Genomic DNA, 20357 nt, shown 5'->3' with positions numbered 1-20357 from the left:
AGCTAGGAAACCTTTGAGTACATCATATTTATAAAACACTAACTAAAATAATGCAACTGACAACTAAATGATCTGAAAAACAAGAAGTCCAACTATCAGAAACAAATTTAATAAGTACTCTGTTAAGAACAGCATGCGTGTCGTTCCTAGATGAGCTAACGTAACTTACTCTTTAAACAGGTTATCAACTTCTGATCTTTCAGTTACCTGCCACTGTCTGCAGAAAGAATGTTAAGCTACCAACTAATTCATCTTTCATAGGATCACCATGAAAGTAAACAACATACTTGCAGATATCTCGGTAAGTCTGAATTGCTGTTTCCATATAATGAGCAGGATAAGGTCTAGGAGCTCCAGGCTGAAGAAAAGCTGATACTGCTGCCATTTCCTACAAGGAAAAGTCAGTACTGTCACTGCAGATGTTTTCAACACGTTGAAAATTTCCAAACACTGACGAACACATCTCAACAGCTACTGTCTCAAAATATTCATGTTATCAATTACTGGCATATAAGAATGCACCGTACACACTGTAACTGATAGAAGGTTTAATAAAATAGCTTGCTTAACATAAAATAGCTTACTTAAATAAAATAGTTTACTTAACAGCTCTGCTTTTAATTAACTAAACAGCAGCAAAAGTTATACACATTCACACAACTGTTCAGTTGATAGCACACCTCAACAGTATGCAGCAATGATGATTCAGTACTGCTTTACAAGTCTAAGAGGCGAATTATCTACTGCAGGAATATTTCTGATCAAATTTGTATTTATTCTAAATTGTACAGCACCATATTTAGTGATATATTTGCCAGGAAGTCAAGACTAATTATTACAGGATATACTATTAAGTTGCTTCTGACCCACTTGAGTTATTAGACAAGTTTAAAGACCCATTTTGCTAGAGGTTACACTATAAGCATTCTCCTTTCTGTGTTTTAGATTTTAAGAATTGAGTCTCCTATTTTTATTCATGCTTTTATTCCCTTCGTAAAACAGCAGCCAACAGCTTTGAGAATACTTTAGGACTTGCCGAAGATATGCCGTAAGTTTGTCAAGACCATTACAAATTTGGATGTGGAGAGAAGAGATTGTGTTTTGTTACTTCCAGACATATTAGAAATTATAGTGAAAAAGTCATAGGATATTTAGAATGTGAAGTACCAACCAGCGCTCCAGCTGCATAAAGCATTGCCTGATCATTTAAGAAGTCTTTCTTTGCTGTATGGTAACAGCTATATGCGAGCTCATAGTGTTGCACCAAAAAGCACAAGTCTGCCATTTTCCGGATTTGAAGTTCTGGTGCTTCTGGTGGATACCTATAAGTACAAACACTTCAATTTAAAGCCCTGATTTCAATATATAGAGCATAATATATTTCATTCTCATCTTAATTTCTATTCAGAGAGAAGGAATATAATCTGCATTACTTTCAACATTACCAAAAAACAACTTACTAAGAAAAGTGAAGCTGCTTCCTTTCTGCCATGTGTAACGTGGTTTCGCAGCCTACTTTCTGATTAACAAGATTCACTATCCCACTAATATTCAAAGAAAGCATTCCTCTGAATGAAATACTGAAACAAGTATGCAGCTATCACTGAAGCTGCTGACTATGATTAACTGCTAGAGCTAAAGAAACCTGTAGGAGAAGGAAAAATAAGACTTTACAGACTGTTCACCTAGCTGTAGTTATTTATCCCCACTACTCTTCAACAAAGAAAAATTTTAGAAAAATTATGCCTTGTGCCAAAACACAAAGCAATTTTCTGTCTTCTGCTAGTATCAGCAACTTTTGGCCAGTCAGTATATACAAATCTTTAGTGCAAATTCAGTATGTTTTCACACACATTTGTTTGTGAGAAGCAAACCATACTCACAAATTCAAAATAGAAAATTGAAATGAAGAACAGCTTGATTATGAGCCATCAGACAATTAAGACAAACAACACAAATATAAAGCTATAAACAAGGCAGAGTGCTTTGCATGATTCCTCCACCAATCTAAGCCTTCTATGGTACTGCTGATTTAGTTCACTTTGAGGAATACCGTTAATAAACATGGGCTTCCACCCCAAGAAAGAGGTACATTTTTATTTTGATTCAGAGGTAATGACTGAAATAACTTACAGCAAACCAGAAGTATTCTTCAGTTCATTTATACTTTTCTCTGGAACCTTACTGCCACTAAACCATTTCTTAGTAGCAGAAAATAATGATCGACTCAAGCCTTTCCTGGATATTAACTAAAAAAAAAAAAAAAAAAAAAAACAAATTAGAGTGCTAGACTGCAAAGGATATGAATAAGTTACACCCAACTACAGATCCAAGCTCCATTAATAATTCCCAAATTCTATTTTTTTCAAGAAAACAGAAGAAAAAAGCAAAAAAACACACATCATTGGAGTGCATCACTGACATACATCGTAATCCATATTTAATGAACTTCAGCTGTCTAAAACTGTCTATTGCTGCTGTAAAATTTCAGGTATCTCAATCCAGAAAAAAAAAAGTCTGATGTATTTGCTTGAATACAGAGCACCTATTTCCTGGTATATTTCAAGAGAGAGCATTCTCCCTATCACCATGGGAAGCATCACCACATTGCAATACTTTTGCAGTGTCAAGTGTGCTAGTTATACCTGCAAGCAAGGTTACACCTTGTTATTCTTTCAGGAAGTCCAACAAATGAGACGTTTTCCACAGGGAATTACCATTACCATTCCTCCAGATCTAAGAAAAGCTACATCTCTTTTTAAAGATAGTGTAAAAAAAAGTTACGTTTTTTTTTTTTAAATGCATTAGGAATATATTACTACATTCCTAGCCATAAGGTTACACTTTATTTAACCATAAAACTTTCCCAACATAAACACAGTCAGCAAATACTATGTTCCAGAAGTCTAATCAGGGAGACTGTGCTCCTCACAGCATACTGCATTACTCTCAACAACCCTCTACTAAAAACTACAGCCTAATTGGACAATTCAGCTAAAAGACAGCTCAGATAACAGACTGATATTTGGGTCCATGTCAACTGCTAAATCCAGTAATTTGATTACACTTAAGTCAGTCTCTTCAGCTCTTTAAGACACATAGAATTGAAATACTTTTCTCTTAAAAGATCTTACTGAGAGAAAAAATTTTAATGCATGCCCATGACTTGAAATAGGCATGAAGTTAAATAGCATACTTCCAAAGAATACTTTGGAAGAAAGAGACAAATACTTGGCTGCAAAAAATGCTTATATCAGAACAGAAGTGCATGATTTAAGATGTCCATGCATTCCTTTCCTTGCCAAGAAGCAGCAATTGAAGTGTCCAGCTTTTCTGGAGACACATATTGACAAAGATACATTTCTTAGCTTTAGTGGTGCATTCAAGTATTGAGAAAGTACATTTTGTTCTCCATGCTAGAAGCATCCAGTAAAAGCCTAACAAAGATTTTAGGAGCAAAGGGTTCTCTGACAGGCTTTCACCAAGCCTTTGTACTGAAGTTTTATTGACACAGGTGTTGGATTTTGGTGTGTGTGTTTTTTTTGTTTTAAGGACAAATGGAGCCAAAAGGCTTCTCTTAAATTTGCTTACAGCTTTCAGTAAAATTATTGAATCACTAGATGCACAGGGAAGTACTAATTTCAGAACAGACTGTTGAGTAACTGGATTTATACCACAACTGTTTTTGACTAAGAGTATGTAAGAGTGAACTGACCTGATCGTTGAGTTGCCGTATTGTCTTCTCTATATGTGGCAAAAGCCCCCTAAATGTAAATTCCTGTATAAATTGCCTAATTCGATCATGGTCTGTGAGTGTTAAACAAGCACCATGAGGCATTCCAGAGTTCAATTTCTTTGACTCCTGCAGTGATGTAGTAGCCTTCAAATAATCACTGCTATCCAAACTGCCGCTGGGATGATCCAGTTGTAAGGGATGAGTCTTGAAGTTGTTTGACAGACCATCTATTAAGAGATTGAAACATGAAAATCCTTGTATGAAGTTATTGAAATATTTATGGTTTTAAGTGTTATTTTTCTTAACCTTAATATTTTCCTTATTATTTCCTCTGTTAGGCAGAGCTATTCAGCCATTCTGCACTACAGATCAGTATCAGCAGAGAACTATGTGATTATTATGTCACTCCTTAAATTAAAGCTCAGGAAGTCTTAAGAAACGCAACATGCCTCAGAAAGTATGTTTTCAGTTCTAGCCTAGAGTGCAAAGAATTCCCAAATACGCTGATTAGTATCAAAAGTACAGAAGCAAAACAATGAAACAATAAGTTTAAGTCAAATATTCATGAAAAGATGGAAATGCATCAATTGATGCAGTGGACAACATGGATCCAATTATTCTTTTCTATTTCTAGGGTTAAAAGCTGTAGTTCTCCATGCCTTTCTGAGAAATCATGATGAAAAAGAACCTCCTCTGAAGTCACCTTACTTCAATAAGAAGGGTAACTACTTTTGCATCTAGCTAGCCAATCTACATCAAGACACCTACTCACTCAGATTTTAATAATCCTCAAATTTATAATCTCCTTCCATTATATCAGTTTGCTTTCTCTGGGCCTTGCTAGCTCTAAGCAAAGCTGAGCTGTGAAAGCAAATTATTAATTGTCAGAGTTTAGTGACAATTTAGTGACAACAGTCTTAAAGACAAGCCTAAAACTTCAATACCCATCTCATTACAGACACACTCTCCAGTTAATATCAGTCTAATAAATCAACACCATGTTTTCATTTATTGACATACAGTTACTACCTTTGAGCATTGAGGAAATTACTTATAATCTCCTAACAAAACACAAAGTTTATAATTACTAACTTTTTTCCAATCTCAGTTTATGGGCTACCTAATATTTATCCTATACCTTGATTAAGTTTGAGGTAAAGTTCCATAAATCTACAATGTATTAAAATTATTTTTTAAAATATTCATGAGTTTTAAACCAATATAGTTAACAATTAACATAGCAGTATATATAATGTCACAGCAGAACCTGCCCAGCATTCAAAGAATTACTATCACAGACAAGGCAGCTCTATAAAAGCTATCACACCAGAAGTTTGATGAAAGCTATATAAATACCTTTAATTTCATTATCTAAGCCATCCGATATCAAGTGATCGGTACTCTTGTTTGAAGTGACAGCATAAGAACAGTCTTCATAGCAATCCTACCGGAAGGGAAAGTTAGTACTTTAAGAATAATACAACACACACACAAAAACCAGTCAACGGTAATTGTTAACTTTATAGCAGTTAACTAGATTAGGAAAGTGCATTCAACTAATGTTCATATATAATCACTGAAACATGTTTTGAGCCTTTAAGGTCCCACCCTATTGTAAAGATGAAACTTATAATCACCAACAGATGAAGCAAGCTGCTTCTGGTTTGCTCAAAATAGCTTCACGGTCAACTAAAGCAAGCAGTTCCAGCAGCTGATTGGAACTCTTACACAGCAATGCCCACAGCCATAAAAATATGCTCCCTAAAGCAACTCCTGGACAAACTCAGAAAACCTACAGTGTGGAATAGTTGACATGGAACAAAAAATAAAAAAATAAAGATTAACTAGTTTATGGTGGAACATTACTCACTGCTCCTCTTAACAGCTTACAGAATATGAATAGCTTTGATTTTCCAATGCCAGCTAGATTTGGTAAAGAACTATGATTCCACAGACATCTTTTAAATCAGATACTGTTAGAACTGCAGGGCAGTCAAAAGTAAGTTCAAGAAGGCACGTTTTTTGGTCTTGAAGTCAAAAATAGACATTCATGGCAAACAGAATCCAAAACTCTGAACATACACTATCATTTGCTATCTAAGCAGATTACAGGCTATACTTGACTGCAAGAAATTACCACAAAAAAATAGCCATATTGTTTAGTGAACTACATGGACCTGTAAATAGAAACATTCTGGAAGTGATGAAAATTAGTCAAAATGAAGGTAAAAGGTTACTACAAAAGACTTCTGCTTTATGCATTGCAGGCAACCTCAGGAATCCACTATTTCCATGTTCCTTTCAGTCTAGCACTTCTGTACTTCTTAGAGTCACTAAGTACCACAGAAGACAGCTCTCTGAAAAAGGACTCACCTAATGCCCTCACAAAAAAGGCAGGTTAAAAAAGTGAAATCTTACGTAACTGCCTTAATTTCTTCTACCTACTAGCTTTTTTTTTCTTGTTTGTTTTTTTAACACTATAATACCTGGTTTTGGATAGTGTTTTTCTGAAGGTATTGGCTCCAAGGATCTGGTATCTGTTCATCTGTTCCTCTGTTAGACACCCGAGAATTTATTTTCAGCAAATAGCAACCCTGAGTTCCATACCTCTGCTTCATCTCTTCATAAATGGAGTCAGCTCTGAAAAAAACACAGCAACATTATTTGATATTAAATCAATTCTAGGTGTTTACCACAACAAATTATTCTAGACTATTACACGTATAGTTTAAGAAGAAAAACAATTTAAAGTGGTGTTTTATGCAAGAGTTAAACCAACTATCTCTGACAAATTACTCAGTGAGCTAGCAAAGAAAGCTTCTACTTCAAGAACCTGGGACTGATTCTTTTTATTTTATGTGAACACAATAAGTAGATTTAAAATACTAAATGAAATTTGCCTTGATAATTGCATAGTGGTTAATACATTCTGTCATATGCCTAATCTCAACAGTAATTTAGAATTGCAAGCATTTCAGTCGAGAAATTTATCTCTAAGTTCACTGAAAACAGAAGACCCACCTTTGCTCTTCTCCTGTGCTTACATCATGCAGTAACACGTAGTATTTGAGCGTGTTTGGTATAAACCATTTTGGATACATATATTCACTACTATGCTGAATTCTATGTTGTTCTTGAGACAGCTTCAGAAATTGCTCCACAGGCTCCGGTTCACTAGAAGAAACTACAAGCATACCTAAATTCATGTTAAGGACATTTACCAAGAGCCCAGGAACAGCCACTGACGATAAAATAAGCAGCATATAAACACTTCACTCATTCTGTTCTAAGCCCATAAACTATACTGCCATAAAAGTGCAACTAGAACTTGGCCTAAGTCTCAATAAAAAAAAAAAAACACTATTTAAACAGTCAAGTAACTGTTAACATCTTTAAAATGAAACAGTAACTAGCTCCAGTTCTGAAACTAAACCCAAGTTTAACTTGACATATAACAGCTAGTAGTTCATTATATTTCAAATCCAGGTCCCATATGAAACTTTTTTTGTAGAGATATAGCTGAAGCTCACTTCAATGCTCACTTTGAAATGTTCGAAGAGTTGGAACTTCCTTTTTAGGGCATCACCTGCGCAACAACAGCCAGTGTTCATAAACACAGCAACACCTACTAAGTAAAAAACAGATGTGTTCTTTTACCTCAATGCAACTCCATTATCATTAATGAGGAATAACCTGCTCTGCCACATGTATTCACCAAATTAAATAAGAGAGGCCAGAAAGCAAGTTGTACTTCACACTACCACAAAGGCCAGATTCAATATTTTGTCAAATTAATTCTGTACAAGATTCTGTCAAATCTTATACAGAGGTATACCATGCTGAAATTGTGAATTAGTTAAATGTTAGAAACAAAGTATTATGAAACCTGCAGCCTTATGTTTATTGTGAAGCTTAACACCAGCTACACCATGAAACAGTGTATATTTTTTATTTTTCCTGCAGGCAAACAAGTCAAGATTAAGTCACAGCAACAGAAACACTGAAAGCATTTAGGCATCTTTCCAGACTTCTTTTTGTCCAAAACAGCTAAGAGTCCACTGTTTTTTCAACACACCCTTCCCAGCCTCCCTCATCCATCTGCTACAAAAGCTATAAAAGGCTGCAGGTGCATCCCAACCACACAAGCTCTGTTGTGCTTGAGGACCTAAAGAGTTATGGCAGAAATTCACTCATCTTAAAGTGTTACACATATTAGCTCAGAGTTCAGTTTGAAGCGTGGCTTTTACTACAGAGAAAACCTGGACCCCTTACAAAATTAGTCTGTATAGTTGGACATATTGAAAAGGGTACATTTCAAAGCACTGTGGCAAAAAGTTGTTCCAAAGTTTCCTGCATTACATTTCTGCAGCCATCTGTAATAGTCTCCACCAAAGATGTCTGTAATGCTCAAAGGATACATGCAACATAGTGGTTTAAGAACTCATGATCTGATGCAGGCATGGACTGAAGAAAGCACTCTCTGTAAGACTCAAACCAAGGAGTAGTAGCTGAAACACAAAATAAGACCAAATTTAAGTATTTAGCCAAACCACCGTTTAGTCATTTATAAAAAGGAAATACAAAATACTATGCCTAAACTCTGACAAGATTTGCATGGGACAGAAAGGAAGGGGAAACAGTCTAAAATGAAATCAAAAATATACACAAGTAGGAGAAACACTTGGAATTAAATCCTGTGAAACTGAATAGCATCTTAAGCACCAACTTCTTCAGTATTTCAGGCTCACATATTCAGTCCTTGTTAAAGAACCTTAACACCCCTCTAAAACCACAGAGGCTTAGGAAAGCAAAAAAAGAAAAGTTATTCTGATGATCACTATATTTGTCTTGGCTAGGAATGTAACAATTGACTGAGAAGTAAAAGTAATTTTTGACTATGCAAAGGAACTAAGGATTACCAAAACCCTAACCTGCCAGTTTTTTGCAAGGTGTTGTAAATTGGCTTGACAGTAGTCCCCCTCCTCCTCTCTACTAAATAAATAAAAACAGCAACAGTTCATTGTTAGCTTGCCAAGCAGAGAACCAAAAAGCTGAAATCTCAGATCTAAGTTGTGCCATTAATGCCTTATAATGTTAACCTGTCATGTTCAAATGGCCTTTTACAAGGGGGACTTTAACATTTAAGAATATCAAGTCAAAGGAAGACAAGCATGTTTGGGACATACAAATAACATGTGAACTTAATCTTGTCTCTTTCCACAACAACAATCTAGCCAATTGTTCTCCTTTCAAGCCTGTTTTATGCCATCTGAATTCTGCAACTCCTTTGCCTAAGTTGAAAAAAAAGACCAGATAAAAGTTAATCCATTTTTAATAACCAGGTTTCACAATGAGCAGTTAGACCCCTGAGTAAACTCACCTGCAAACTAGAAAACAGTAACTGGTACCAAAAATGCATTAATAAGGTATTGAAGGTATGCTTTCCACATACAGCCCCAGTACATTCCTTGATTTGATTCGCATAACAAGTTCCAAAGCTTTGTTAGCCTCCCCCTGCCACCTCCCAAACCCTTGATTTCCTAGCCAACTTCAACAAACTGAGTTTAATTTGTACACTGGAATTCTCTTGTAGTGCATTAAGTTAATGCTTTTCATTTAATCTTACATTGTCTGGCCATCTTATATCAGCTTCATCCACACAAGGGTCAGATACACTACACATCTGAACTCAGTCTAGTAGTCAGCACATCTAACTTCATAAAAAGATCAATAAAAGGCAAACAGCTAGCTTTTGACTACAGTCTTTCTAACCAACTGCTCTTTGAACACTCATTTATGGTGTGAACAATCATTTTGCTTTAACTAAGGCTAACAAGTATATATATTCCAGCTATTTAAATAAAGGAAAACAGATTATTATTAAAAACAAACCACAACAAAGTGATAAATACAAATTTCACACATATAACAAAGCTTTATAATAATTCAGGTTCAAGTTCAACAATGTTAAACTATTACAGTAAAAACATTAAGTTGATTTTACTTTGAAGCTCTATTCTCAGTTTTCTATTTCTGTTGAACACAAGCAAAGAAGTTAAAGTCTGACACATCCACAAACAAGAACGAACTGCATCTATTTTTCACCCCCTCTGTCTAGTAAGAACCTTGAAGTGCCTATAAAGGCAACTGACTTTCCTGAACACAGACACAACAAACTTCACAGTCCTAAAACGTTTCTGAGTGAATACTGTTAAATCATTCACATTCAAAATTTAAATAAACATACACCACATTCAAAACAAAAACAGTGCCCAAGAAAAATTTCAAATGTAACATATATAAGTTTCATATATAATACAAGTTTCAGCAATGTATAGCAACACTGTCATTTAGGAACCTGTATGCTCTGCATTTTTCCAGTGTATGTTTATAGGTTGCTAATCAAGAAGAACTGAAGTTTAAATAACTTGCTACCATGTTCAGAAACTGATACTTTCTGTTCATACATACAGCTTAAGAATAAGAAGTCTGCTTCATTAGGCTTTGTACTTTTTAGCTACCTCACTAAGATGAATTCCACAAATACCAGTATGCTAGTACCTTCAGAAAGTATTTAGCAGCACCTGAATGGACACCACAAAAGGACAGTTACTATTAACTGAAGGCATAAGCTTTGCTAATGTTTAAAACTGAAGAACATTAGAACTTGGCTACTTTACATTGAATCTCTATGTTGTGGTCTACAAATTGAGAGGTCAACAGCCAATGCATTTTGGTAGCAACAGATCTTAAAAGACACGCTACAAAGTGTTTTGTTTTTAAGTCATACACCAGAAAAAGTGTCAATATGGCAGAATCACATGAGCTCTAGTACAGTTAACTCTTCAGTTTCAATTGAAGGAGTGCCGCTGTCCCATGAAAGGAAATTCTAGGAAGAAGTAGGAAAGTATTTGCATTTGGAATACAGAACAGTGATAGCAGATGTTCCCACAGGATCAAACAAGACAGTGCTTTTACAGCATCAGACCATTCCCCTGCCCCAGCTAGGCACTTATTGGACTCCATGGAAAGACCAAACAATTTAGGTTAACAGCAGTAGAAATGCAACTGAAAGAAAAAAAAAAAAATCAAAACCACCACCACCACAATTTTATTTATTTATTTTTTATTATTTTAGGGGAAAAAATGGAGGAATGCACATCTACGCCAAGAGAGGTGCTAAACAGTTGTAGAAGATGGTAAGGAAAGGTGGATGGAGCACATGGAAAAAGGAATATAGGGCAACTTGGCAAATTGGCACCAACCACAAAAAAAAATACCTGAATAAAACGTGGATGTGTTCAGTTCCATCAGTGTCTCTTTCCAATTACTGTACCAAGGAACACTAGCCTTAACTGAGCGATCTGACAGAAAAAACATGGTATTATTATACTAAAAAGGGTCAGGTGCAAACACACTATTGGCTTTTACTGTCTGGTAGCATGAAGTAGAAAACCTGTACCATGCATGCCCATAGTAGACTAAAGGCATCTGATTTCAGACAACCCCTGTCAGGCCACATTTCACAACGTACTTTAATAGAACCCAGTATTTATTTCTGATTCCACCCAAATTCTAGGCCTGAATAACATAAGTCTATGAAGCAGTAGAAAATTAGAATTCTATATAAATATATTCTTATTTTTCTAGTTGGAGTATGCCACCAATTTGTGAGATTTCTCAGCCTGTAGTAATGAACTACAACTGAACTGAAGAGGTCCACTGCTGAAAACAATTGCTCCAACATTATCCCTTGTATCTGTCATATTCCTGTATTGCTGTACACCAGAGTTAGCGTCGTGCCCTAAACAGTCACAGCAGTGACCCAGCTGAAAGCTATTTGGAAGAAAAATACAAGTCCTTTAGTAGGATCACTTCCCACACACCCCCCCCCCCCCCCCCACACACACACACACCTACAATGGAGAGGCACACATGGCTGAAGGCAAGCACCCTTCCAGTAATCAAACAGGTCCATCAGCACAAGAAGATGATGGAATTATGAATGCAACTATTAACAAGTGTAACAAAGAATGATTGTAACCAATTAAAACCATTCACTACAGCAGTGCCTGAACTTCTCTGAAAAAGAGCAGTATCGTGATCCCAGTGTTGGTAATACCCATGCATAGTTTTCTTAAGCCCTCTCTTTATATATTCCTCCCAAATATATTGCATCATTCAAGATCAAGGAAATATGTTTCAGTATTGCCACCCTAAAAAAATAATTTACCAAAAAAAAGCAGCGAATTTAAAGAGATCAGTATATTTTACATTTTCATGCAAAAATATATATACACACACGTGTGTTTTATGGCCAGGAATGAATGCTTCCATCATTTTTTTAATAAAATGCTCTAACAAGGTAGAGAAAAATTTTAGGAAACATTCAAAGTTTTTCTAAGCAGAAAAACTCTACCTGACAAGATAGAGACTTCCATATATCCTCCTATATACTGTATAATGGGATTCAAATTTCACAATCAAGGACACTGTGCTCATGTTTTGTGCTAAAATCTTAAGAAGGCGTACCACAGAACTAAGAAATTATCACATGCTTCTGTCTCCTTGTGCACAACATTAAATAGATTATACTCCCTCCTCTGTCAACCAAGCACACACCCAGTTTGAACAGAAATAAGAACCTAACCATTGAGACAGAACACAGTCATGTGAGAATTATCACATCTGAGGCTCCAGAAGCAAATAAGGAAAACAAAAGGAGAGCTATTTGCTTCCAAAACTACAAATAATCATAAAAACACAGTAGTTTCTTATGGTTTCAGAAGGAACCTTAAAGATCCCCCAGTGCCAAACCCCTGCCATGGGCAGTGACATCTCCCACTAAACCAGGTTGCCCAAAGCCCCATCCAGCCTGGCCTTGAACACTTCCAGGGATGGGACATCCACAGCTTCTCTGGTTTGAGGAAGTCACTGTTACCCATTCTCTTCCTCCCCCCACTTCTGTAATAGTTCTAAGGGCCTCAGTTTAGAACATTCACTTTATTAGATGACCCCAAGAAAGCAGAATGGCTTTCATCTCTAGAATTCAAACAGACTTTCCAACCCCAAAAAAAAGTTTCCATATTAAAATAGCTAGCAAATAAACCAGTTTCTCAGATGAGAATGGGCACAGAAACTGAAAGAGGCTACAGCTTGCAGCAGAAGCTCAAAAATTAGAGTTTTCAGGGTCAAGTCTTTTCCTTTACTATTGATATTTCACATCCAGTTGAGGATGCAGCTTGCAAGCTAGAAATCGCAGATGTAGAATTACACATTTTTCAACATCAACATTAAAAAATATACTATGACATCAGCTACTAATCCTCATGAATTTTTCATAGAAAGTATACAGAAACCCTGTCTTTCCCTATAACAGACCCAAATTCCCTACTGCACATCTGACTACGTAAAATAAATTACTTGTGTTTAAATAGGGCAATGCATACATGGTTTGAATTAAGTATGTACTCAAAGGCTTTAATAGATTAGGGTCTTAATTGGGAGGAGTTTAATCTTCTCAGCTCTCAAGATCAGTTCTCAATTAGCATTATTCAGTGTCTTTACTCTAGAGATTGGAAAGAAGTCATTGTTAGAAGGTTCTAGTCATTGTGACAGTAAAATATGAAGCACTGAGTTTCATGGCAAAAAAAAAAAAAAATAAGAGACTTGCACATTGTTCCCAAAGATCTCCTTATCCTTCAAGTGTTTACAGTGACTTTATGAACTCTATACATTAAGCAAAAAGAGACAAACACAAGACAGGAGGACTAACTTTAAAGTAAACCCATACGTTAGTACCAACAGTATTCGTATTTATCCAAGCAAGGGTACCAAGTTAGTGTCTCAATTATGACATAGGAAAACTTCTAATCTGATAAGCTAATCATAAAACCAAAGAAAGAGTATTTTCAATTTTAAAATAATATGATGCTTTAACAGAAGTTCACAAGAACCACAACACTGGGGAACAAATTTAAAGTTATGAGTTATAGTTACATTAGTTTTGTTTTTTATAAAATGCTAGAAGAATATTTACTAATTTAAGTTTCAGTACAACAACGACTCAAAACCAATCAACCCTCAGATCAACTTCAATACATGTCACAAACTTGATATCAAGGTTAGGAACCTTACAGTAAATTCCAGCTTAAATTACAGGAAAATACAGTTACATACCGCTAATGTTGAGATCATAATCGCCAGCGGTGATCACGTTAGCTACCAGTCCTTCAGCAGGCTGACTGACGGACACCACTTCATTCAGAAGCTTTCGAATGGCAGCGGGCTGAGGTGGGTGAGTAATAATGTTGTTGACAGCAATCTTCAAATTTTTAATTATATGAAGCTGATTATTGGGATCTCTCATGTGAACTAAAAAAAAAAAAAAAAAAAAAAAGAGGCTTTGTTGAGAAGTATAACAGAGTTAAAATAGTTACCATAATTACTATTTCTCCAGACTTCCTTCTTTAAAGGTTATGTACTTCATTAAACCCCATCCATCAATTTTATATTTCAGTCCATAATATTAGAGTATCAAAAAAGAGGGGGGGAGGGTTATTTCATGTTCAGCATTAAGCTCACCTAGGTAGACACGTGAAAATATACGCAGGATCTTAGTTTAGAAAAAATACCCACTCTAAGTAAGAAGGTACCCATAAGATCTGTAGCCTACACTGCTGCACACCCTCTTCCTTGAGAAATATGCTGAACTTCTACTGAAAGCCCATAGGAACTCCACATGGAAGGCACATTATCTTTCACATTCCTAGGAGTGACAGAAAAATCTAGCACACAATAACAGCATTTAGGAAACTCAACTTTTTTTTTTTAGGATGAACAATTAGTTCATCCTAACAAATGTACCCTTTCATTTTTAACACTAAAGTGTGATCACCTTAACTTGAAGAAATGGTTTTTAAATTCACCTGTTCTCCAAAAGACACCATGCAACTGATTTAATAGAACATTACTGAAAGCTATATTTCTCAAGTGATAAGCTATTTTTAGCTGATTAACCAAAAAAGTCGATGTTAATAACACCTGCATGTCTGAATCACTTTTAAATCCTTGTTTGAAAACAGAAAGAAATCTTATGAACACAAAACACTGATTTCAGAATTACGCATAAGTATACCTGGATTATTGCAGGCAGCCTCAAAAACAAAATCCTGACAATGCGGTTCATACCATATGGACATCATGTTTATGACAGAACTACAAATAGCTGACAAGTGTTTAAGTTGGCACAAAGGTTGCTTATTTACAGGAAGTAGACACCAATACATACAATACTCAAAAAAAAGCAGCAGATGCAATATTAAGATGAGCCTTTAAACTGATGATATCAACCTTATGTTATTAACGCACAGTGGTTTATGCTGTCTGACTTGGGATATTTATCCCCAAAAATGATTTCCCTCTCTACCAACTCCTCCAAGAAAGCCATCAAAAAGAAAACACTGAGAACGAAACAGTCCCAAGACCACAGCCTAAGAGCTGGGGGGGAAAGAAAGGGAGGGACATGATGAGGGGGTAGGGTAGGAGAAAGTTCAGCAACTTCTCAGTCTTCTGAAAAGCAAAAAGTTATTCATCATAAGTAAATAAACAGAAGGGTGGACCACTACAGATAAGTGTAAAAGTTAAAGGTCTAGCTCTTCATAGCCCAATCACTTTTAGGGAAAGAATCACTCTTTTGTATCTTACAGATAATTTTACCAGAAGCAATAATTTGAGCTTTAAATGACTCGTAAATACAGAGTTCCAGTTGTAGAACTGTAGGGTTCATTCCCCCCCCCTTCCCCCAACTCATCAGATGAGGTGAATTTTCAACCCTTAAATTACTAACCCTACAGCTACAGAATTACTGAAAAGATCAAATGCAAGAGGAAGTAGCAGGGACAACCAACTTAGAGAACAATTTGTTTTCCCATTGCAGCTATAACAAAACTCATCCTCGCTGTCTCTCCTAAAATATAATAGCCATAATAATAAAAACATGCACGTTTCCATCCAGGATGTAGATGACATTTTTGGCATAGATGCAATCCTAAGGGCTGACACAAAGGACATATTTGGAACCACAAAATTTCAGCCTTTTTTTTTTTTAGTAAAAAAAAAAAAAAAAAGTATTTTCCCCAAAGCAGAAGTGGTGTGTACCAGAACATCCTCCCAATAAGAAGATGAGGATATTCAAACTCTGACTAAGACGCTTATGAACAGTGAATTCCTAACAAACTAAACTCAAATAAACAAAGTGTAATAAAAGCTATCTCAAAGGGACACATGCTAGTTGAAGCATACTCAAATTCTCCTACCATAGCAGCACTAGTTCAGATAGTATTTTTAAATTATATCAAAGGAATGGGATGCAATGTTAAAGAAAACATATATTGTATAGGTAACTTAAATTAGCCAGCAACTGTTAGTAACAAACACAGTAGTTAAAAAAGACCATGACGAAAGACGTCTGGGGGCCTTGTTTTTGTTTTCCTGTGAAGTCAAAACTTAACTGGGAGAATAAAGTTGTCTTGATTTCTCCTTCAATAACAATAAGTGACTTAATTGTCAAAGTCAAAACTCTGATAGCTACACTGAAGAATTCTGAAAGTGCAGTGAGGACTTCTTAACATCACAACCTTAGACTGTAAAGGTATTTTTGGCTATATCAACATTAGCAAGTCATTCAGAGACAGAAGTCGATCAGTAGATTAGCTCTGATTAGTACTTAGTGCAGAGGCCCCCTGCACCTACATCATGTTTGTGGGGTTCTCCCCAAAGTTAGATGTAATCTGGTCTCCAGTTTTCTTCTCCATTAAGGAAACTGGTGCTAAGTCTGAAGACATCAAAACAATCATGAACCGTAAGACACAGTTTTGGAGAAAGGTGTGCGCACACACGTTCTGTTGTAGAATGATCAGATCGTTAATAATGCCACTCCTTTTACTGGGCATAAAAATGTGACCACAGAAAAAAATGTAATGCTAAGTCTAGCCAAATTTATTATCTCACAAAAAATGTACAGTTTCCAGAGTCTGGTGCATGGGATTCAGTTAACAGTGCCACTATGCTGTGACTGTTAATGCAACACCATGTACAAACTGCCACAGACGGGTTTCCCTGTCACAGAGCTCCTGGTATTCCAGAGCTACAGGAATTGTTCACTGCTACACTAACTTCACAGAAACTTTATTGCACTTAATGAGTCTTCTGCCTCAAGAAAATGACTACTACCACTTTGCTTACCCTCACACACACTGGCTTTCGTTGCAAGAAGTTACTTACAGCACGCAGGAATGCATTTTCCATGAAGCTAGCAGAGGAAGTCACGCTTGGAGTGAAGAGCTGCAGTCAAGCTCACAGTGTGCTGAATCAGAACACCCCAAGCAGGGTAGCCACACACCCACCGTGCTGAGCTTCAGCTTCTCAGTTCTCCAAACCTGGGCCAGGTTTTGAAAGGGGCAGTTCAGACTGTCAGTTAGGCAGCCTGGAAAGACCAGCAAGGATGCCCCTTCTCAAAGATTCCTCATGACAGCCACAGGTGTGAAATTAGGAAATGAAAACAGTACCATGGGGATTTGGATGCAGTCCACAGGCATGTTTATTTATACAGTTACACTACAGAACCTACAGAAGACCTATCACAGAAACATCAGAAATCATAATGAGATCATTAAGTGGCAGAGCTTTCCTACTCCAGTTATCAGAAGAATACCGAAATCCAGTCAGTATCAGTCTCCCAGGTAACAAAAATCAACATCCTTGAGTGTACTGAGGGATGGAGTCTAAACTTCAGCTGTAACCAACTCCTTTATAGAGTAAAACTTTCAAAACAGGATGAAGGAATAGCTTGATTTATAAACATTGACACACTACGGCACAGAGCTCTGCATTTACACAGGAAACACCAAGAAAGATTCAGGTTTGACAGCTCCTTAATTGTTACAACAGTCAGATAAGACTTTATTATTGAGGAACAACAAAACTAAGCATTCTTCATCAGAACTGATGCTTCATTTTGAATAGCCTGACTGGTTAATTTTCTAGATGCACTGCCTTCTGCCAAAGAACCTAAGATAATGTTTAAGACATATCAGCAGTTTCAGAACTCCAAGGACTGAAACTTCTGCATTTAATATTTATATCTGTTCTGCAGTCTCACATGATTCGTGAGAGTTACCAGACAAGGAAAAATAGCTATAGAGAAGTTACTGCTAAACGCATTTTTATACATTTTGAAGGATCGCCGCAAATTAAGGTAGATTTTCACACACACTAGCTTTCAAGTTGTTGCCTCTCACTGAACAATACAGAATATTTAGCTCAAGTGACAGTACAAGTTCCAGTTTCTTACACTGCTTTCTCAACACAAGAAAGAAGTCTTTCTGAGCCAAGTGTCTGCCAGAAACCAAATTTGACAAATGCCACTGCATCACTATGCTGATGAGCAGATCTGCAGCTCTGTTCTGACAAGCAGTGAATTGAAAAGCACGGCTTCAAGTTATTACCTGCAACATTTTAGATGCTACAGTAAAAGACCCCAATCATTTTTCCAGTGGTCAATTCCCAGTTTTACTGTTTTCCATGGTTATTTTTTTTTTTAATCTATGCTATGTAATCAGTTCAGTGCTCCCCCTCATTAGGGCAAGTCTTGCTCATAGAAGCACTGAGAAAAAAAAGAGATGCATACACAACAGGACAGGCAAAAGGGTGCAGGGTTTTGTGACGTTAGCTGTCATTTCAGCTGTGTGACTTTCAATATCTAGACAGCTTACGAAGAGCCTTACCCCGAGAGAAGCTAAAGCAGGAGCTCCAGGTACAGGCACCAGGCAGACCCCAGCCGGGGAGAGCTGGCTTTACACACACCCTCCTTCCTCCCTGACCTTCTGCTTCACGGCGCCTCGGGGAGAAGCCCAACTTCCCGAACCCCACGGAGCAGAAGGGAACAGCCGCAGGCAGCCGGGGCAAACCCAGGGAAGGGGAAAAAAAGGGTAAAGAAAAGGGGGCAGGGGGGTTGCGTCCTCGCCTCCCCCCGGCCTTCAGGGAGCGGCCCCACCTTCCCCACCCCCCCCCCCACGGGTACCGACCTTCGGAGGTGAGGCGGCAGAAGGGCTTGAGCAGCTCGGCGAAGCCCAGGTTGTTCCTGCGGGCCAGGCGCTCCGCCTCCTCGCTGCACAGCGCGGCCACCAAGGGCACGAACGAGTCCTGGAGGAACTCCTGCACCGACTGCACGCACTGGGCCATCGCCGCCGAGCGCCGCGGCGACACCCAGCCCCGCCACCTCCCTCCCCCGGGCCCCGCTGGCTTCTCCTCGTCCTCCTCGTTGTCCTCTCCCTCGTCGCTGTCGTTATCGTTGTCGTTATCGTTGTCGCTGTCGTTGTCGCTGTCGGCCCGCCGGGGGCTCAGCAGCAGGCGCCCAGCGCCGCCGCCGCCGCCATGTCGCGCCCCTCAGGTAGCGCCCGCTCCCGGCGGCCCCCGCGCCCGCTCATGTGATTGGCCCGGAGGGGCGGGGCCGGGGCGGGCCGGGGGAGCGGAGGGGAGGGAGCGGGGGGTGCTGCGCATGCGCGGGGGCTTGGTGTGCTCCGGGGTGCGGGGGGGGGGGGGGGGGCTGGGGGGCCGGTACCAACCGTCGCTGCCAACCGTTGGGCGGCGTGAGGGGGCAGCCCCCGCGCACCGGCGTGAATAAATAAATAAATAAAGGCACGAGCCCCTCCCTCACGCCAAATAAATAAATGCGTACATAAATAAATAAAAAGGACCCGCCCCTCACGCCAAATAAATAAATAAATAAATAAAAGACTAGTTAAGGCGTAAAGAATTGTTTGGGTTTTGGCTAGCGGGCCTGTCGCTGCTCGGCTGAACGCACGAAGCGAACATTGAGTGGGCATTTCGCCCGTGGTCCTGTACAAAGTTCTGCTGATTTCAGCCCAAATAAACTGTGACAGGGGAGGGTCAGGCTGGGGGTTAGGGAAAGGGTCTGCACCCAGAGGGTGGTCAGGCACTGGGACAGGCTCCCCAGGGCAGGGGTCACAGCACTGAGCCTGCCAGAGTTCAAGAATCATTTGGGCAATGCTCTCAGACACAGAGTCTGGTTTTGGGTGGTGCTGTGTGGAGCCAGGAGTTGGACTCAATGATCCTTGTGGGTCCCTTCCACCTCAGGGTATTCTACAATTCTGTGGTTTTGAATTTGTAACCTGCATAAGGACATGGCATGGAAGGGAGGCAACAGTGCTGAGCGGTGATAATTAAGAACGAGTAATTGCAATACTAGGGTTAGGTTTTAACATGCTGTCAGGGACTTGTCAAGACCACAGAAAAAGCCCTATGGTGTTTGGAAAGCAATGCTGAGCAGACTATAATAGATTATGATTTCAGTACTCAGGTTTGGAAATCACTTGCTGGTTTCTGTGCACTTGACAGGCCTGCCAAGAGGTAGAAAGTTGCTATAAAGTGAAGCAGGTACAAGAGAGAGAGCCAGTCCTGATGGAAGATTTATAGCACAAGATTGTTCCTTCCTAAACACAAATGCCAGAGATATCTTGTATCACTTAAGTTCAGAGGGAGACTGCACATCGTGTTTTCATACGCATGATTTACAAAGTCGTAAGAACCCAAGCCTCAT

At 38.4% G+C, this 20357-nt stretch overlaps 1 protein-coding gene across 3 annotated transcripts in view; it reads right to left on the bottom strand.

Annotated features, from left to right (window-relative positions):
- The window catches only part of TRAPPC8 (trafficking protein particle complex subunit 8), a 48430-nt gene extending 29307 nt beyond the window's left edge, over positions 1 to 19123 (bottom strand). For 2 of the 3 annotated variants that reach the window (XM_084282761.1, XM_084282762.1), the window contains exons 1-10: positions 18823 to 19123; positions 13916 to 14110; positions 8155 to 8244; positions 6758 to 6932; positions 6223 to 6376; positions 5093 to 5180; positions 3716 to 3963; positions 2134 to 2249; positions 1172 to 1322; positions 288 to 388 (exon numbers count right to left, since the gene is read on the bottom strand). In XM_084282761.1, coding sequence (XP_084138887.1) covers positions 288 to 388; positions 1172 to 1322; positions 2134 to 2249; positions 3716 to 3963; positions 5093 to 5180; positions 6223 to 6376; positions 6758 to 6932; positions 8155 to 8244; positions 13916 to 14110; positions 18823 to 18979 — 1475 coding nt within the window. In that variant the 5' untranslated portion in view covers positions 18980 to 19123. Of the gene's footprint in view, positions 1 to 287; positions 389 to 1171; positions 1323 to 2133; positions 2250 to 3715; positions 3964 to 5092; positions 5181 to 6222; positions 6377 to 6757; positions 6933 to 8047; positions 8245 to 13915; positions 14111 to 18822 lie in introns of those variants that run through there. The other variant, XM_084282763.1, reaches the window with a different exon arrangement.
- Between the last annotated feature and the right edge of the window lie 1234 nt (positions 19124 to 20357).

The sequence above is a fragment of the Netta rufina genome (assembly GCF_964035555.1).
Source record: "Netta rufina genome assembly, chromosome: 2".
In the NCBI taxonomy this organism is placed as follows: domain Eukaryota; kingdom Metazoa; phylum Chordata; class Aves; order Anseriformes; family Anatidae; genus Netta; species Netta rufina.
This window is presented reverse-complemented; position numbering and strand designations above follow the sequence as displayed.